The sequence below is a fragment of the Rhipicephalus sanguineus genome, chromosome 7, assembly GCF_013339695.2.
Source record: "Rhipicephalus sanguineus isolate Rsan-2018 chromosome 7, BIME_Rsan_1.4, whole genome shotgun sequence".
NCBI lineage: Eukaryota > Metazoa > Arthropoda > Arachnida > Ixodida > Ixodidae > Rhipicephalus > Rhipicephalus sanguineus.
Window position 1 is genome coordinate 143225353 of NC_051182.1, and position 21267 is coordinate 143246619.

The 21267-nt window shown below is 44.0% G+C and overlaps 1 protein-coding gene across 1 annotated transcript; it reads left to right on the forward strand.

Moving 5' to 3' along the window:
- Nucleotides 1-1198: 1198 nt before the first annotated feature.
- Nucleotides 1199-18757, forward strand: LOC119400120 (transcription factor IIIB 50 kDa subunit). Its single transcript, XM_037667077.2, has 5 exons — nt 1199-1465; nt 4716-5060; nt 9565-9666; nt 14929-15231; nt 18111-18757. Exons 1-5 carry the CDS (start codon nt 1403-1405, stop codon nt 18486-18488), a joined length of 1191 nt encoding a protein of 396 aa, XP_037523005.1. The 5' UTR covers nt 1199-1402; the 3' UTR covers nt 18489-18757.
- Nucleotides 18758-21267: the final 2510 nt, after the last annotated feature.

The window sequence follows — 21267 nt, forward strand, 5'->3', positions numbered from 1 at the left end:
GTGAACCCGATAGAAATATTTACAACGAGTGTGTCAGGTAAGTGAAGCCTTTGCTGTATGAAATAATCAAATGCAATGATTAAAGCTTTCCTACTAGGCCAATTTTTGACAGGTAATTAAACAGGGACTGTAAAACCCGTTGCTGTTTAGAAGGGCCGGACACTGGGCCTAATATGTTGTGCAACGTTTAAGTGATCGTGACAAATCATGTCCATTTGTCTCTCAAACAATGCTCTCTCATCGCGGTACGTGGAGCAATCCAGTAACATGTGCTCTACTGTCTCTATGCTGTCACAGTTATCACAGCAGGGACTAGTGGTGCGCCACTACGCAATTCGCATTGTGTGACCGCATGGTTGTTATTGTACTCTTCTACCACGCTTTATTACATATGTTGGCGTCGTTCCTTACCCGACATGAAGCCTGTACAAGGTCTTTTTGCAAATGAGTTTCAAGCAGCGGCATGGCTCTGTGGTTGAATACAGGGCTACCACGAAGAGGGTCCAGGTTCGAACCCCGTTCCATCCTGGATATTTTTTCTCATTTCGCTTTTTTTGCTATTTCGCGCGACAGCGGTTGCGGACACTGGCGGCGGCGGCGGACAACTACGGCGCCAAAAACAGTCTTTGTTGTGATGTCATAACAGCTTTCGCTGTAAAAAAAAAAAAGAAAAATTCTGCAGTGGCTTAGCTCGGCTATGCCAGGATAACGTAGCGTTAGCAAAGGTTCAGCTGATTGTTCTTAGCTTTCCTGATTGTCTAGGATTAGCTTGAATATCATGCTTACTGCTGCTCCAATGACACATACATGGTATACATATTATGTGGCACATGTATATTTATTTTGTCAGGCAACTACTTCACGATAATGGATGCTGGGTTGCTTCCCCATTCTAAGCTTTATCAACCACGCATCTCGCTGCTTCTTGGTTTTGGGATATGCGTGGAAACTCACACCGGACTCGGTCGAATACGTTCGGCACTGCGGCACAGAGCAGTAGACCAAGTAGACCATGCTGAAGAAAAAACAAAGCTTCAACCTCGGGCATGAGATGCAGCGAGCAGCGTTGGCAAAGCTTTCAATTCGGCGGCAAAAGAGAGTCACGTGCTGGCGTTTTCCACGTCATAGCGATAGCAGCGCCGGCGCCGGTCTCTCCTGTGATGGGTGTGATGGAACCGCAATCTCACAACCATGGGAATGGCGGCGCCCGGTCTATTTCGTGCGAACTACAGTGTAGTGCCACGGCCGCTGGATACAGTTAGAGTGTACTACAGTGTACTAGAATGTGCGAACAATGCGAACGCAGTCAAAGCGCCCGCGGTCGCGTTGTAGTTCGTATTGTTGTTGAATTCCTCCCGACATAAAACGAGCATCGCAACAAGGAGCACTCAGGGTTCACAGAATGGATACCGACGTGTGTCCATCGTGCGGCGCTTCTGCGGTGGCCGAAGAAAGCGGCGATGGAGTAAGTGATTTTCTAGATCTGCTATCCGCATTTACTGCCTGTTTAGCTGTCATTAACGATATTCTCATATTCTCGAGGAAGAAGGCTGCGTAAGTTCCAACCGCTGCGATTCACTGTAATGCCACTGCGTAGGACTCTCTTGATCGTTTTAGGAACATATATCTCCGCTAGCGAACGCTGCGTCTCCTAAACGTGTGTTTTGATCTTGTGAGCGCTACGCGGGCGCATCGCTCAAAGACCAGGAAAAGAATCGTGCTTACCTATATGTTTTCCTGACCTACACGGGCTGATCGCTTGAAGACCGGAGAAAAGGAACAAAAAGCTTGCTTACCGGTTTGAAGTGTGCTCGTATCATTCGCACCGGTTTCGTTTTTGGCGGCATCGCCAAAGACTGGCGACGCTGTCCAAAAAGGGACATCACGTCTACACCGGACAACATATAACTACCAAATTTCCACATAGGCGCGCGTTTGGCGGATACTAGAGATGGATATATATACAGTCTGGTGGGTACGATAATCTCAACTTGTCAGTATGGTGTGAGGAAAAAAAGTTGAGATATGTGCGTATCAGCAATGAGTCGGCGGCCGTCTCGTGGGAAAAAGAAAAGATAGCCTGAGTAAAGACAGTTCATTAGTCTCCAAATCTGTTTCTTACTAGTGTGCTGGTCTTGCTGCCGATCGTGTTTTGTTAACGTAGTACACTAAAGCTTTCTGTATTCGCGATACTGTGGTAGAACTCGCGGCATTCTCAGCTTGGTGTGTTTGTATGACTGAGACCTTGATCTCGGCTCGAGTTAAAGTTGTTTGAGATGGCTTCAATGGTTCTTCCGATATAACACAAGTGCCAGACCGATACAAGGAATGGGAAAGGATATTAAACTTTGTCTAGGTGACTAAGTTGTTTTGGGGACAGTCAGCGTCGGGATTTCCTCATGGATTAACCTTAACTTGTTTGGCGTTGATAGGTGTTTGTAACCATTTCTGTTCCTTCCTTTCGCATCCATTGAATTGCATTTTATTTCACTCTTCCTTATTGCATTGTTTAACACTGTGTGGCTTGAAGCTCTCTTAACTTCCTCGGTAAATAAGCTCTCAGGCTGCTTGTTCAAGGCTTCAATGCAGTTCGTGATTTTGGACACCTTTTGTATGCTTAATGTTCTTTATGGTAGCACCATAAAATATAATTGAAACAAAATAACAGGACTGCATGGAACATTGCTGAACAGGGCAGCATACGAGGTGCTAATCTCTGTTGGCTTTGTAGTGTAGACAGACACTAAGAAAACGAATTTGCACATACTGTTTGATTGGTAAGGATGTGGATGGAAGACTGGCGGAACAGATCTTGTCAAATAAACAGCGTTTATGATGTGAAATGCTGCATGGAGACAAGAAAAGAAGCTCTGAATATTAAATCCAGTATTCAGAGCTCTTCTTTTAACTTACTTGTAAGTATTACACTTCGAATTAATGCACCTAATTTTCACTACATATTTGCAAGCATAATTAAACATTTGAGATAGTGCAATCACTCCAGCTTGCAGCACACGTGCCTCTAACTGAATATCTTTCTGTTCCTTGTATTCTCACAACCCGCCACGGTTGTCTAGTGGTTGTGGTGCTCGAATGCTGACTGGTTGTGGTGCTCGAATGCTGATCCTGCTGTAGCAGCCTCATTTCCATGGAGGCAAAATGCTAGAGGCCCATGTGCTTAGATTTAAGTGCACGTTAAAGAATCCCAGATGGTCAAAATTTCTGGAGCCCTCTACTACGGCGTCCCTAATAATCATACCATGGCTTTGGGTCATAAAAACCTGACAATATTACTGTTATTGTACTCTCACAGGACATGGGATAGAATGGTTTTGAAAATGGGGTTATTATTGACTATCCAGGCTAAGAAAATTCGTAAACAGGGCATAATGTCCCTGACAGCTACTTGCTGTTTTTGCCAGAACAATTCATGGAGTTCCATTCAAATGAGGCTTGCTTTCTTTTTTTTTTTGTGACGAGCGGACTTTGTCCGGCTGCCCCAACATAGATAACTCCACGTTTACACACGAAAGTTCAGTGACACTTCACGTTCTACCACTGTTGACTAATTTAGGCTTCAGTCTTTTTGCAAACACCTTTGTTGTGTATATTATGAGACACATCAGCACCCATGAAGTTCGTTTCGAACACACCTAGTTGGCATAATCTGGGATGTAGCATTGAAATGCCAACTTGTCAAGCAGTCATGTTAACTCAATTCATCTTGGCACTTTGATCAGCAAAATTGACCTTCATGATTGGGCACAGTAATGGACAGTTGAAATACGAAAAAGGCAAGTCTGACTAAAAACACATTCGTTTTATTGCGCACTTATTGTTTGGCCCATTACATTTTTGGCAACCACGCAACTGGAGTTCACTAGTGAAAGCTGTTGCATTTCTTGTTCACTCGTCCATGACAGTGCGTTAGAAGACTGTTACCTCCTCCTCGTGGAGATACTGCGTTCAGCATTGAATCAGTGCATACAGGTCTTTTCGCTGAGATAAGTAATGTAATGTGGCATTCCTGCATGCTCTATGTCAGGGTCATCCGCCGGTTATTATTTCTTCTTTTATATTGCTTACCAACATGAGTGATGCATAAAATCATCATCATGTGATGGCGTCACCATATCACGTCATCCCATGACATCGTCGCGTGGTCAAAGTTGGGTCGATCACAGAGGCAGTGCAAAATCATGTCAGGCGCAGAAAGCTTTCGGGGGGGGGGGGGGGCGTCATGGGAGGATCAATACATCGACTGAGAAGAAATAGAAGATGGCTTTCACCTTCGAATAATCTCAGGGAAATGTATTAGGGACCCTGTGAGTTTTACAGCGGTGATGGTAAGCTTTTCGTTGCGCCGCATGGCGCGAAATGAAACTCTCCCTAGCTATGACGTCACCTCGCATTGCCGATATGCTTAGTCAAGACAATGAAGTCAAGCTATGCTGAGATCAAGCTAACGAAGTCAAGCCATGCTAAGACCATGCTAATTAGGACTATGCTAATTGGGGCTTTGCTAATTAAGATCCTGCTAATAAGCTAGGTCGGCCACAATCTCCGCTTCCAGCCTTGCACCACTAGCGTAAGGTGCCCACAATTCTTTTGCTAATGGTAGCAGCAAATTATCGGATATTATGATTGCAAAGGTTTTTGTCTACGATAATGGATGAACCATTTAATTGACCATCCATTAATCGATTGTTTTCCAGTTCTCGCGAGTGTGCACTGCCTGCGGAGTCGTCTTGGACACTGCCCCACTGCAAGCGACAGGGTTCACTGGCGGTGATGATGCCCTCCGCTTTGTGTCTTCAACAAGCAGGGACACCATGTCCCTTCTTCGAAGAGACGAGAGGGGAGGAGCCCGGTTCCAGTGCCTGTTGAGCGGCGGAGTAACCGGGAACCGGCGCCTCTGCCATGACTGGATCAAGCAGGTCGGCGTCAAAGTGAAGATGGACTCTGTGATGGTGCAGCAGGCCTGCGACATTTTTGACCGACACTTAGTCAAGAAGCCATTGAACTACCAGATGGCCATCGCCGCTGCCAGCTGTTATGAGGTGGGTGTTGGCAGGCGAGTTGGTGTGAATCCATAGTGCTTTTTTAATGCAAAGCGCCAACACAAGATAAATGACAGGACAAACCGCTATCTATGTACTGCCAGCGCTTTGTCCTGTCATCTATCTTGTGTTGTTGTTTTGCACTAAAAAGCACCACGAGGCTGGACGTCGCTGTAGTCTCGTTTGGAGCATCGAAGTTCAAATAGTACGCTAGGGGGAAATCTGGTGCTAGTGTCTATGGGAGCTGCAACACATGACGCATCAGCCAGCATGGCAATGATGGGTAGTACACGGATTTGTGTAAGCTTCGTTTCTTTTTCGTCTCTGTGTGGCCTGCGGCTGCTTTGCTGCAAGACGAACTTCAGCGAAAGTTCATCAGTTCCACTTTGACCGTTTTAGGTTGACCAATTTAAAATCAGCTCATGAGGTTCACAGCCGGCCATTCTTTTGTTCGAATCAAAAGCCAAGACGCAACAATAAACAAAGCCTCAAGTGCGTTCAAAGCCGCAAGCACTGAGACCAGGCAAATCCTTGTACGACCCATCATTTCCATGGTGGCCGAATGATCGCCGTGCCACAGTTCCCTCAAGTAAATATTGCAGGTAACTCCATGGTTTGGAGCTCTTGGGACCGCTGTTTTGTATCTGATGCTGCTCTCGTCCTCCACTGATCACAACCAGCTGATCCCGTTTATAACACGTATTGTGATCGGCTGTCTATAAATGCATAAAATTACATAATTTGATGACAAGGTTCTGGAGACCCAATTTAAAGCAAGTGGAAGTCTTAGAGTAAATTATAGTGCATTTTACAGCAATTAATTGTGATTACAATGTAAATAATTGTATAATTATTGTACAGCCAGTCGTCCTATATTTCTTCATAAACCAAATTCAATGACCCACTCATATTACACACGATAGTTATCTGCTGGCAGCGAGCATTCCTAAAAAAGGTGAAAAATATTTTGAAATGCCTACCGAAGCACCCCACATCCAATATCTCGTCAAACACAGTCCTGCCTTCATCAAAGTGATCGTTCATAGCAAAATATTTCAAGCAGAAATGATATAAAGCAGGGGTCGGCAACTTTTTGAGGCAGAGGGCCGAGTTGCATGAAGCCTACACGGCGGGGGCCACATGGGAAATTGGCGAGGAGGGGGGGGGGGGGCTTGCAGGCACAGAGAAAAAAAAAATTGGCGAATTGACAAAAATTATGTACAAAACTGGAATAGAAATTGTGTGTATTTTAAGCATGCATGTCACAAGACAGACAGACAGACACAGAACTTTATTTGGGTCCTGAGAAACGCTACTCTTTTAGAGCATGTCACAAGGTTGCAATTTTTAAAAATAGGTTACAGGCAAAAAAAAGAGCCCTTTCAATACGACTTTTGGTGCTGAACATTCTTAGCCAACTCGCAAGCATCTACAACAGAGTTGTTCACTGACAGACACAAAAAGCCGTGGAAGTGTCTATCGTTTACACAGGGTAGGGTAGGATGGGGAGGAGTGTTCCGACGTCGTGCCGGGGGCCGCATAACACTGCAACGCGGGCCGCATGCAGCCTGCAGGTTACCGACCCCTGATATAAAGGAACTTTAGTAGGCAACAAGAGTGCTTAATTTACCATTCACTCACCATTTGCGGTTTCTTTTTTGCCATTAGTGGACAGAAATGGCAAAAGTAAGTCGCATCTCGAAATGAGGATGCCGTTTTGCAAAGGGATGAACTGGTTTGTAGAAATAAGTGTGGTGGTTCAGGGCACTCCAACACTTGCCGGTACTACCGTTCTAGTCTCCAGAAGGTTATGACCTTCATTTAATGCATATGAGAAATGAGGAAGGATACGGAGGAACTGTCCTGTCAGCATTCCCTTAATGCTTACTGCTAAGGGTGTGCGAATATTCGAAAATTTCAAATACCGAATCTAACAGCGTTTTATTCGAGTCTGTGTTTGAATCGAATAGTGTATATTAGAAATACCGAATATATTTCTAATAATGAGCACAGCTGACAAAAACCTCAAAGGAACGAAACGTTAGAATTGAGAAGGCTAGTGTTGCTTGCTTTAATCATCGAATTATCAAGATCCATGCAGCCGAAGGTTTTACGTGACTATCGACACTATATTGACCACAGGATGAAGGTTTTTTTGCTTAAAACTCTAGTGTCGCCAAAGCTACGGAGTCATCAATCCACTATCTTCATCATGACATTCATGATGATGTTGACTCATAAATTTTGTTTAATATTTATACAGGGTGTTTCAGCTAAAAAGCACCAAGTAATAAAAAATTAAGCATAGGCGCTACGCGTCTGCAATTAGTGCAGTATTGTTATGAGCCATATAGAGCACGTCAGAACATTTTTTTCAATCCGCCAAGCTCGGCAACTAACAAAGATTGCTTAATCAACTTTTTAAATAATAACTCTAGAGAACAGTTTTCAATACAAAAGTTGTAGCGCTTGTTCAGAAACATTGATTTTTTCAATCTGTGCTAAGATAACTCCCCTGCTTGATTTTTTTCCGGCCTTTCTTTGAAGCGCGCGAATTTTAAAAAATACCACGTGACTGCTGCCAAACGCGCGGCGCTTTCAGTGCCCTCAAATGTAGGTTGAACGAATTATCAAAGGCTGCTTCGTGCACGAAGATCGGTGTAACAGGTTATCGGTGACTGCGATGGACGTTAAGCGACAAAATGAGCATACCGTTTCAAAAACAACAAATAAATATTCTTCAACAAAAAAGCGGCAGCCACGCAGCAAATGCTACATGAGACCGTAGGTAGCATTTGATGTAGGGCAGGCATTTTTTTTTTTTTTTCATTTTTCGCACCAATGAAGAAACACATTGGAAGGGGCGAGGGTGACAGCCTGGTGCAGGACTGAGATAAAAGATGCACTCACACGTGACGGCCGCTCTTTCGTAGATCTTGTTTTTTGTTTTGGATGGTACGCCTCTATCATCATTTAGCGTCCATCGCAGTCACCGGCAGCCTGCTCAATCGACCTTCGTGCACGAAGCAGCCTTTGATAATTCGTTCAACTTACATTTGAGGGCACTAAAAGCGCCGCGCGTTAGGCGGCAGTCACGTGCTATTTTTTAAAATTCGCGCGCTTTAAAGGAACGCCGGAAAAAAATTAAGCAGGGGAGTTACCTTAGCATAAATTAAAAAATTCGATGTTTCTGAACAAGCACTACAACTTTTGTAGTGGAAACTTTTCTCTAGAGTTACTGTTTAAAAAGTTCATTAAGCAATCTTTGTTAATTACCGAGCTTGGCAGATTTGAAAAATATTCTGACGTGCTCTATATGGCTCAGAACAATATTGCACTAATTGGAGATGCGTAGCACCTATGTTTAATTTTTCAATACTTGGTGCTTTTTAGCTGAAACACCCTGTATATCAGTTTTATTTAAAAGCTATTGACAATGTGCCACCTTGAATACTGTAGTCACTGCTGTATTTCAACCTGGAGCTACAAAATATTGCAAAGGCTCTAGTTGCTGCTGTATGCGAGCTTGCCTCAGTTTACATAATTGTGTTTTTTTTTTTTATCGGTTAAAGGTAATCTTAATGTTCCTTCTTTAAAGCTTGTGAATGTTCGTTTCAAGTAAAATGTTGTGGAATTATTGCGCTGTTTCGAAAATGGCTGCATTATCATTCTAGGGCCGCTTTGAATATGGTTGCCTTACTATTCGAAAACTATTTGTATTCGATTTGGTGTCATGGCTATTTGATTTGGTTTTAAAATTAACTATTCGCACAACTCTACTTACTGCCGAAAACATGTTGCTGTGCATCATGACTGGCCTTCCGAGCAAGCAGCTCATTCGAGGCACATCTCTAGGCTTGTGCGAACAGTAAATTTTGGGTTCGAAGCGAATTCGGAGCAAATAGTGATTTGGTCAAATAATTTCGAATCGAATTCGAATAGTATATATCACATATTATAAAGAAAAATGAGCATAGTTGTCATGACCCAACTGACCTGCACAATATTTTTTTAAATTGAAGCAAGGCATGCGCAAATGTCATTCTTTTTGGTTCAAAGGGAAATGGAAGCAACTTTGAGTAGTAGCAGGATTTGACTTTCGGTATAGTAATGCAAGTGTCAACTTCTAAAATATGTTAAATTTTAAAATTTACTTTACTTAGATCATATAAGCTGGTATAATGAGCTTTTAAACTTAAAAAAGTGATGAATCGATGTGAGGGTACTTTGATCATTTAAACTTGAGGTGGGGCTTCGCGGCAGTGTGGAATTCCCCTGGTAAGGTGTATTCATGGTATAGCGTGCCTGCACTGCGGTGAAAACACCTTTACAGGGGGTTATATGCAGTTTATGTATGTCTATTCGTTCATTTCGAATACTTCAAATTCGTTTCGAATAGAATTCGAATACTGTAATATTCGTTCGAATATGCGAAATGCTCGAATATTTGTTCGAATATTTGCACGAGCCTACACGTCTCCTAATTATGTTCCGTGTAACGCAGGTGCTGCGGGACAATGGTCGATCCATATCGCTTCCCGCCTTAGCCAAGATGGCCCAGTGCACGGGCCCACATCTATTCCAAGCCATTCGTGCAATCAGCGAGGTGAGCACATCTTCCCATCGGCCATGTCTTCCCTTATCACTTCACTGTTGTTGCTGTGATTGTGATAAAGTTAGTAGACTGCGTAGCAGTTAGTGCATCAGCTGTAAGCTCCTGGCGATGAGATTCTTAATCAAGCACTGCATATTGACGCAAGATGGGACACGGCAAAAGTGCAACTAACTGTACTTGACCGGAGAGATTTGCAGCGAATTCCCATGCCAAGAGCTGTTGTAGTGCGCTAAGAATGTAATGGCATGGGGCATAATAACAGTAATAATGTGGGGTTTTATGTGGCAAAACCATGATGTGAATACGAGGCACGTCGTAGTGGAGGGCTCCGGAAATTTCGACCATCTGGGGGTTCTTTAACATGCACTGACATTGCACAGTACACGGGCCTTTAGCATTTTGCCTCTTTCTTGCGCGAGGCAAAGGTGTAGTGTAGTACTCACATACTGTTGTATTTTTGCTATCAAAGCCTGTAGCCAACGTTTAGCAACAGTTGGCTTAATGTTGAAAGGGCCTGTGAACAACCCCAAGGTCCAAAATTTCTTATGAAGAGATAACTGTGCCCTTGTGTGACATGAACATGCTGCCACAAAAATTTTGCGAATAAGTGCTGTAATAAGGAAATTACAGGGTATAGAACAACCCTTTTGTGGCCCTTTTATGACGGCAAGGAGGCACTTCAGCAGGTTTGAACGAACTCATTAGAGCGCCCTGCTACAAACTAATTCAGCTTGGAAATCACCAAAGGGTACTATTCTCAGAGCAGCAATACAACTTATAGTGGTTTTTCTCAAACATTTCAGACCTCAGCATAGGAGAAAAATTATGCTTTTATAGAGTTGAGCGGACAAGAACCATAGGATAATGGTGCAAAGTGTGTTTGACTCTTGCGTAACACATTGTTGGGCTAGTTGGTGCAATGCCTTGAGGAAATACTTAGGGGTGTGCGAATATCAAATTTCTCGAATAGGAATCGAATACGAATATCCACTTTCGAATATCGAATCGAATATCGAATATCAAAGGAAAAATGCCTCCACACTAACAATATGCTATTTAACATGTAGCTATTTGAAAAAAAAAAGAAACATTAACAGCCTGATTGGCAACGCAACATACACTGCTATCTCCAGAACACAATGTCCAGGCTAGCACAATGCACTTAACAACACAAGCAAATATCACGGCAGAATGAAAGTAATGACTAGATGTTATCATGAAGAAATATGAGTTGCTCCACATGATCAGGCAGCAGGCGCTCCCTTCTAACAGAGACACGTTAAGGCCGCATAATATTGAAAATGTATGGTTACATGATCGCCAACAGCGCTGCAAATCGGAGATGCACCAGCAATAAATCATGCGTATTGGGGCGCTCGTCGCAGGCAGATATCGTGCCTCCGTGTACTTACGATGTTTATCGCTCCTCTCGCAAACGTTTTTAGCTATACGAACGCAGCAGAAATGTGGAATACGAGTTATTTTATGCGTGATAATCGAATCGCATATTCGAATTTTTCAAATATTCGAAGTTATCGAATATTCGAAACTTTTCGAATACACGATTTTCGAATCGAATACGATTATGTCGAATGTAGTATTCGACGAATATTCGAAATTTTCGAATATTCGCGCACCCCTAGAAATACTATATCTCCAGCCTAAAACAGACAATACTGGAAACGGTGAAGAAGACAGGACAGTGGCTGGACTACCAATTGTTTATTCAACATGGTAGGGCTCAAATATATAGTCACGAGGCCTTTCATATTGCCAAGAATGGCGAAGTGTGTTGTAGTGCAATCTTTTTTTTTTATAGTCGCCGACCGATAAATCGGACAGCTGCGAGATCTACATTCGATAATCCGGACCCTGTCCGAGACTGTCGCGCACGCCGAATCGCCAGCCATTATCTCCCCCGGCACCCGTACTATGCTAGCCACCATACCCGTACCATACAAAGTATGGCCTCAGAGATCAAAACGAAAGCTAATTGGTGATCTATGAGGCTTTATTTCGATCGCTGCTTTATGCATGAGAGATTTGTGATTGAAAATTCCGATCTTGGAGGCACTGGTCAACTGTGGGAAATCGTATCGACATCGCGAACATGCTACATTCCGGTTCCTGTATCTCCGCGCTGCTGTTCTGTTACAGTGTAGTTCTGTCGAGTGCGTCTGCGGTAAAGCGTTTTGCGCGCGCGTTCATTTTTATCTTGAGACTTGCTTTATTTTATGCTCTGCTGTCTCAAGAGATCTGAGTTAAATGGCGCCAACGGTGCCCTCACAGCCAGCGCCGAAGGCCACACCGACGACAACGAAACGCGGCAGATACAGTCAACTGCCGATTTTTCGGACGCCCGATTTTCCGGACATGCTCGAAAATTCGGACGCTTTCGCGGCACCGTTACCAGCCCCATAGACGTCAATGGTCAAGAACGTCGGAAACTTCGGGCGCTAAAACTCTTCAGCGTCCGATTTTTCGGACTTTCTGCCCAAATTGCAGGTCCGAAATGCAATAATTGAAGCGCCCACCTCTGCCGCGTCTATCATCTCGTAGGTTCGAACCAGCGCTTTCGCGAGTCGACCTGTTTGCGACAGTAGCAGAGTCCGAAAGTCAGCTTTGTCGCGATGCCGAAGTGCTAAGGGGTGAAGCGGACCGGAAATTCAAAGGGGCCGCTATCACGGGGCCGTGTGGTGATGTCTTTACGGATAAGCAGTGGAAATGCACGGAGGCCTGATGGCGGCAGGTGGCAAACGCGCCAGTACGGCTCAATCGCTGAGATGCCTTTCGATAAGCATCTTCAGTCAACTGCTCGATAGTGCATGTGGCCTGGTGCAGTTGCATGCGTAGTGTACGCATTTAATAGGCGAGGACCCAAACGCGCCGCGCCGCCATTCATGCTGCCTCTTTGTGCGACCGCTAAGTGCGCCGCACAGACGCGTTGCTTTCACGAACGAAACCAGCTCGTCATCAGGGCTTAAAGTCGGGGGGGGGGAGGGGGGCCCGGCCCCCCCCTCGGCAATCCGACAGTGGCACCGCGGCACTTATTTGACAAGTGCTGGAGTTGAATTTTTTGCAGTAGTGTATTGTGCGGGGAAATTATACTCTGCAATTTTCCGAATATTGATTTAATCGCGAATGTTTAGTTGACGGGGTGTCAGCAACACAGAAGAAAACAGGTATCGCATGTATTTTGCCTACTTTATTAGGCAAGCGGTAGTGAAAATAAAATATAGCGTTGTCGTGCCTGAGGTTCTGAATCCAGTGAGTCAACTAATGTTACTTACATTGCGCTCACATATCTTTAAGCCTTTACATCCCGAGTTATTTTTGAAAAATTGTTCCCAAAATAATTTCATTTAATGCTTGATTGGAGTGACACGTTGAATAAATGCCCGAAATACATTCGGAATAATATATGTAGTTGTGTAGCAATCATAAGCATTTGTTCAGTTCTAGAGACTTCACTGTACTGGGATCATCGCAAACACCTCTCTTAACGCTTAATCTATAGCATATATATATATATATATATATATATATATATATATATATATATATATATATACATACACAGCGGAATCTTGTTGATACGATTCTGCATAATACATTTTTCAGCCTAGTACGTTTTTGTTTTTATTCCCAGCCAACATCCCTTGGAAATATAATGCATTTTCATGCGTTTAATACGATCACAATTTTACCCAGAATTGGATAATACGACCATGAAAGTGGGCCTTGACCGATATATCTACAAATCCTGCGTTTATTCTTCGGTATGCCAGCTCACACCGCGTTCCAACAACCCACGATCTGCGCGTTGCAGAGCCGCTGAGGCCACAGGAGCACCGGTTTTGCAGCGAAACGATTGCTGCTAGGCGACCTTTTCTTCGAGACTATATTATATATATATATATATATATATATATATATATATATATATATATATATATATATATATATATATATAGATACACACACACACACACACACACACACACACACACACACACACACACACACACACACACACACACACACATACATACATACATACATACATATTGCCGCTTTGTGAGGGCCCCCCTCCAATGAAGGGAGACTTTAAGCCCTGCTCGTCATCGTACAGCGATCACATCACACTGGCGGAGATGCAGGCGGACTTGGTTGCACATAAGTGGAAGTGCGGGCAGCAACGCACTGACAACTTTTTTCGGCCACCAGGACCTTGAAGTGTCAATAAAAGTATTTTTTTTCTGACGCATTCGTTTTTTCGGACATTAGATAATTCGGACTTATTTACGTTCCCCGTGGAGTCCGAATTATCGGTCGTCGACTGTAATCTCAAAGAACTAACAAGAACGACTGAGGTCGGTTTATCTATGAGATATAGTGGGTGCAAGTTAGCTTTGCATTTTCTTTTGTTGATGTGAAGGCGATTGCGACATGGCCATGTGACCGTGTGACGGTATATATTTTAGCCCCGCTCTGTTGAATAAATTGTCGGTACTCCAGCTGTTTTTCTGTCTTGTTCACCGTTTCCTGTGTTCTGTTTTTGGCTGGATACAGGGCCTGTCTGTAAAGTAATGAGACTGGGCCTGGTAGAAAGAATTTATTGATCTCATTGGCACATAGTATTTATTTTCTTCAAAATAGGTCCCTAGGGTGTCTGTACACTCAGTACAACATGATTCCTACGCTGTAAAGGCTCCCGAAAGTCAGCTGCCGTGACCTCTAAGAGACTCTGTGACAGCCAGTCGAAACAGTGACCTTTCTGGCTTCTCTTGAGCTTTGGGAACAGGAAGAAGTCTGCCAAGTTCACACCAGGGCCAATACAGTTCTGATACAGTCCTGATGTGAGCCCGGCGGACTTCTTCCGTTTTCCCAAAGCTCAGGAGAAGCCAGAAAGGTCACCATTTCGACAGTGTTCTCGCTGTCCAACAGGCTGTCACAGAGTCTCTGAGAGAAATCACGGCAACTGACTTTCAGGGAGGCTCTGCAGCGCGGGAATCACGTTGTACCGACACACGTGAGTGGTACTGACATACGAGAAGACTATTTTGAAGAACCTTGATAATATGTACCGATCGGATCAATGAATTCTTTTTACCGGGCCCAATCTCATTACATTATGGACAGACCCTGTAGATATTTCCTCACTCTGTTTGACTCTATGGCTGTCTTAACTGTTGCTGCTGCGAATAAGTGGTAAGAGGGCTGCGCAACTGACTACGCGATGGTTATGTGCAGGACATGGGCAAGGGAACAATGCCAGCCATGCTTCAGGAGCTGCTGCCTGAAGCAGCGCAGTCGATCGACCCCTCCGAACGGTCAGAAGTGTTGTCGCGCGCCACTGCCCTGTTGGAGCCGCTGAGGCGCTGCTGGTTCCTGGAGGGGCGGGCACCGCGCTGTGTCGGGCCTGCGCTCGTCTTTGTCGCCTGGAAGTCGCTCAACGTCCCCCAGCGGAAAATTTCGATGGCGAGCTTCTGCGACATGCACGGTTTGGGCAAGCCCAACAGCTCGCTCCTGGCTACCAACACCGACCTGAACAAGGCAAGTTGTGGGGATAGCAAAGATGCCCCCCCGAGTACTATTAGACATTGCGGGAAGTGGCAAATTGGATATGCATACAAACTGTATAGTTGTTTACCTGCCGTAAAGAGTTCCAACTTAAATTGAGGGCACAGCAAGCCATGGAAGCAAGAATGATTGGTGTAATCTTAAGGGACAAGAAGAGAGCAGAGCGGGTCAGGGAACAAACGGGTTTTAGAGACATCTTAGTCAAAATCAAGAAGAGCAAATTGGCACGGGGCCGGGCATGTAGCGCGAAGGCAAGGGAACCACTGGTCATTAAGTGTAATAGACTAGATTCCCACTGGTCATTAAGTGTAATAGACTAGATTCCAGGAAAAGGATACCGGGACAAGGCAGGCGTGCGATGGGGAAGCTAAAAGTTAGGTGGGCAGATGAGATTATGGAGTTTGCGGGGATGACTGCAGCAAGCACGGAACCAAGTTACCGTATTTACTCGCATAATGAACGCACTCGCATAATGAACCCACCGCCCACTTTGGTCCTTGGAAAAAAAAAAGTTTTTTTTATTGTGTGTAACGGCGCACCGTGCAGTAACGCACCGTGCATTAACGCAGCAGTAATGGCGCACCGTGCATTCACAACGTGGTTCTGTCAGTAAAGCTTCAATAGCTTTAACTGACAAGGAAATGTCAAGAGGCTGCAGCACGGACTGACGTCCGCGCTGCAGCGCCTTGACGTTTTCATTAGTAAGCCTTTTAAGAACAACGTGCGGCGGCTGTACACGGAGTGGATGGCCGAAGGAAACCACGACCTGACTCCTGCCGGTAAAATAAGGAGGCCGTCCATCGAGATGCTGTGCCGCTGGATTCTGAGGTGTGGAGCCAGATTCCAAGCGATATGATCGTCTGGAGCTTCAAGAAGACTGGGATCTCCAATAGCCTGGACGGTACAGAAGACGATGTGCTGTGGTCTGGCGATGACGAGGCGGCAGCAGCAAGCGACATAAGCGAGGAAGACACTGACGGCGATGGACGCGTGTCATTAATAAAACTTTTTTTTTCTGCGTGCAAACGCTTACTTTTTAAAGACTGAGGCATAATTATCCAATTTCTGAACACCGTCATGCGAAATTTCAACTTTTATACCTACCACAATTTTTTTTTTCTGCATAATGAACCCTCCCCCCAAATTAGCATCAACATTTCTGAAAAAAAAAGGGGGGGGGTTCATTACGCGAGTATATACGGTAATAGGTGAAACATAGGAGTGACCTTTGCCCTGCAGTAGGCATAGTCAGGCTGATGGTGAGCTTAGCAGCTAAGGTGCAATGCCGACGGCTGAACAACACGCGGGCTGGGTTCCTGAGGCTGCGTGTGCAGCTAATGTGCACATTAAAGAATCCTGACATGGTTGGATTTGATCCAGGGTTCACCAACACGGCGTGCCACGTAACCATATCATGGCACTGGCATGTAACACACCAGAATCAAATCTTAAGTAAAAAATCTGCTCCGTTTCATACATCATGTCGTGTTTACAAGAAGGTTGTTAATTTACAAACGGCTTGCTATATGGGCAAAGCACAGAGCAGTCTTTGCGTTCCCAGTTAAATGATGTTTTCATTCTAATCCCTTAGAGCAGGGGTCTCAAACTCACTTCAGGCTGCAGTAACAAAATTTAGTCTTCCAATGGGCCGTGACGTAAGAAGGTTGGAGTGGTGTTAATGTCAGCTAACGATGCCATTTGAAAGGCCTTTCCCATATCTCATATATCGGAAATCAGTATAGGTCAGTATGGGATCAGTAGCGATATAAACATATCGATACTGGTCTCCAGAATGGCTGAAATCTGGAGAGATACTGAAATATAAAGTTTTTGTTGCATGGTTACATTTTAACACAGGGAGACTGCATGGGGTGCGTCACAAAAAAATTGCTTTAGGCCAGTCACGTTTGCGTAGCTCATAAACATACTTATTTTAAAAAAAAAGGGACGAAGGCAGTCAAGGATGGGCCGTGCCGCTGGTGAAACGTCTACGGGCAGGTGTTTGAGACCCCTGCCTTAGAGCGACTACAACGAACTTTTATGGTAACCGATTTTTTTTTTTCTAGGGCAATGAAAAGTTTACTGGTCCTATTGGCCAATCATGTCCTGGCAGCATGCAAAAGCGAATGAACATCTTTTCATCAGACTTTTTCCTTCTGCAGAGAGGATGAAGCTGTATGCCAGAAACACAACTGCCAGCCCCCTTTAATCAGTCCATAGTGAATGAACAGTGTCATGTTCAGTACGTTGCTTCCTCGCATTCACGGAAAGCTCAATCACGAGGCAATACGATTGATCTCGCAGTGGCGCATAACCCTTTGCAACACAGCGTCCTCGTTTGTAGACCCAACTTACTTTTCCCATTGCTGTGCACTATTGGCAAGCAAGAGATCACAAATAGTGAGCTAATCATAAATTTAACATTCTTGTTACCTAAAGTTCCTCTATATATCTTCTAAGTGAAATATTTTGCTACAAATGATCACATTTGTGTGAGCAGTACCTTGTTTAACATGGGCATGGGGCATTTCGGTAGGAATTTCAAAATATTTTGTTTTTTACCTTTTTAGGAATGCTCGATGCCAGCATATTGCATGTAATTTGAGTGGGTCATTGAATTCGGTTTATGAAAAAATGTAGCATGGCTGACTGTACAATAATTAGATAATTATTTACATTTTAATTACATTCGATTGTTGGAATAATCACTATAATGCATTCTAACACTCCCACTTGCTTTTAATTTGATCTCCAGAACCTTGGCATCAAGCTGTAGATTTCACGCATTTATAGACAGTCGATCACAATGTGTGTCTTAAAGGGATAAACTTATGTACCAATCTTTTTTTTAGGTACTCATACAATTGGCCAGTCAGATTCCGTGGATCAAAGGTCAGAAGCTCACCAGCCGTAACGTGCTGGTGTACGTGCCGGACATAATTCGCTACTCGGCGTCGCTGGTGGTGGATGCCACCAGCAGCGCAACGGGCACGAACGTCGTTGAACAGACAGCGGACCAGCGATCAGCGGCCATCTACGCGACATTCCGGAAGGGGAGGAAAAGGCCCAGGACGGTGGAGTACGCCAGCAACGCAGACGTGCCAGACTGCGATGGCAACAGATACATCTCGGACTCTGAAATTGACCACCTCATCCGGGATGAGGAAGAAGTGAAAGTAGTGAAGGCGTTTCTTGAATCTCGGAAACGAAAGGAAGAAGAGGCAGAGTAGGACTGATTTGGTGTATTTGTGATATGGCGATGAGGATTGACATGGTGTAAATGGCGATATGGTGTGTTTGCAGCAGTTGCGAACTGTTACGAAGTGTTTATGGCGTATGAGGAACAAAGAGAACGCTAGTTGGAATTGTTTTTAGGAACGTTTTTTAGTCTCATTTGACACATTTCTGAAAGCAAATGACTAGGGGTGGGTGAATAGTAAACTTGAGGTTCGAAGCGAATAGTGATTTAGTTGAATAATTTCAAATAGAATAGTTCGAATAGTACCCGACGAATTTGCACAATATTTTTAAGAACTGGAACAAGTCGTGTGCAAATGTCACTTTTTTGATTCGAAGTGAAGTGGAAGCAACTGTGAATAGTAGTAAGGTGAAATCTTACGTTTAAAAATTTTCTATACTTAGCGCACATAAGGCCGTGGGAGTGCCGATTTTCCCTGGTTTAGTGGTTCAATGGCATCACAGCCTCAAGCTGAAGTGAAACCACCTTTTTTCGGAGGGCGGGGGGGGGGTCACAGTCACATGCAGTCAAATATACATCTATTTGCTCATTTTAAATACTACAATATTTGTTAGAATATTTGCCCATGCCTACAAATGACGCTAGGGATGTTGCCTCCTAGGAATGATGTAAACATCGCAGCAACGAGGGCATTTTAAGGGGGACACTGCTCTTAAAATTTTTTTTCTCATTTCTTGATCGATTTTGATGATACTTGGTGAGTTTATGTATATTTGTGTGCTGATTTCAAATATGCAATTATTTTTCTAGTATAACTGGTAGTTCTTAAAATACAATATATTTCATGTGCCTTTTGGGGAGGAAGATATTTTTTTTAACAGAGAGAGTTACAAAGTAAATCGGCATATCACAATAACCTCCCCAAAAGGCACATGAAATATTTTGTATTTTAGGACCTACTGGTTATACTAGAAAAATAATTGCATATTTGGAATCAGCGCACAAATATACATAAACTCACCAACTATCGTCAAGAAATGAGAAAAAAATTTTAAGAGCAGTGTCCCCCCTTAAGACTGAGGTCAACCGATCCCCTCTATTTGCTTTCGACAAAAAGGCGTAGGCAGTGTGGTTCCTAGAAACAAAACTACGTAAGTTTCGATGAGTGTTCCCGAAGGTTGAAATACACCTGTGAAACAAATAGGCGACGACAGTGTTGGAGAAACAACGTAATTACAAGCATCCAGATATTTCAAGATATGGAAACCGGTAAACTCTTTGTATGCTCCAGCCAATTTGCTCTGCCATTTTATTTGAGCTATTTGCTCAACTTTTCATGATGCGAATGTGTTTGCGTTATTTAATGACGGTTGTTACCACACTTTGTATTAAACACGAATTGTTTTTCCACCTCCCATGTCTGAGTGCTAATAGCAGAGCTTTATTTTTTATACTTTGCATTTTCTTACAAGTGACCTTTTACACAGTGTTTGCACCATTACCTGCCCGACATTATTTCTTCAAAGTACAACTTATTACCTGCCGCACTATTAACATATGTAGTTACCATTGCTATTACAGCTAAAGCTGTTACGAGCTCACAACAGCAGCCCATTTTGGTGGCATAGTTAGCCACTATGCCACCTCTGCTGTCCGTCACAGCAGTTGTCTCACACAATGAGAGAAAAAACAAAAGCAAAACCAGGATTCAAGCAGGATTTGAACCCAGGCACTTTGCGTGGCAGTCGAGTGTTCTAAAACAAAGCCATGTCGGTGCTCGAAACTTCTTTGCGGAAAGAACCTGACATGGGCGTTATGTCGGGCGAGGAATCGCGTTGCAGAAGAGTAAAAGTACACCAGGCATGACAACGTGAATTGTGTAACGAGTGGGTGGTTCAAAGCCTCCCACCATTTACAAAGGGCTCAGCCATAATTCTTGATCATTATCAACAACAGCATTAACAAAGTATGCAGCTATGTATACAAGTGTGTATAATGCCTCAGACACCTCCGCCGTGGTGGTTTAGTGGTTATCAGTGTCACGGAATGGGTGCCTCCATTCCAATTCCATTCTGGGGAATTAGAACTTCCCGCAATTCCATTCCTTTCAATTCCTCGGAATGAAAAAACTTAGCTCATTCCCACTCCGGGAATGGCCGAGCAGTTCAATTCCATTCCTGTAATTCCTCAACGTAGGAAAGGCATCTTGATAGTTTTATCGAGTTAAGAATGAACGCCCCATAAAGCTGATGTTATCAGATGCAATAAGAACTGCAAAAGTACGCAATACACTTTACCAAGGTCGAGGGATAGTAGCTTTAATTGTGACATATCTCATGCAGTACAACCACGATACTAATTCCCATAGGAGCAGTTCTCCCGCTACCTATAGTATATGCATTGTCAGCACATTTGAACGAATGGTGATGTTTTAATATTGTTTAAGCGTAAATGTGTTTATGCTAAAATGACGACATAGCGTATTTTTACGCTGACAAAAGTAGCGCTCAAGAAGACTACGCAGTTTTTCCACGTGTATGGAGTGGTCTTGAATATGGAGAAAACTAAGATTTAGTTAATGGGGAACAAAACCCTCTAGATCGGATGGTATTAGTTGGAACAGTGCACCGCTCGGGCACCTTGTGCCTTTGCATCGAATACGGAACGCTGGGCCGCAATGCTCGTCGGCACTCACGCTTGTCAAGCGCGCCTCGCAAGCATGGATGGGGTCAGGAGAACTTTCTGTGTTCGCCTGTGCGCAGGTATGCAATGTCTTCCTTGTCGCAAACGTTATTTACGTGTGTCATGCA

Bases quoted from the DNA above. Each gene is read 5' to 3' on its own strand.
- LOC119400120 (XM_037667077.2), top strand. From the start codon at position 1,403: ATGGATACCGACGTGTGTCCATCGTGCGGCGCTTCTGCGGTGGCCGAA. The intron at 9,667-14,928 runs GTGAGCACATCT...GGTTATGTGCAG, and splicing joins CCATTCGTGCAATCAGCGAG to GACATGGGCAAGGGAACAAT. The intron at 15,232-18,110 runs GCAAGTTGTGGG...TCTTTTTTTTAG, and splicing joins CCAACACCGACCTGAACAAG to GTACTCATACAATTGGCCAG.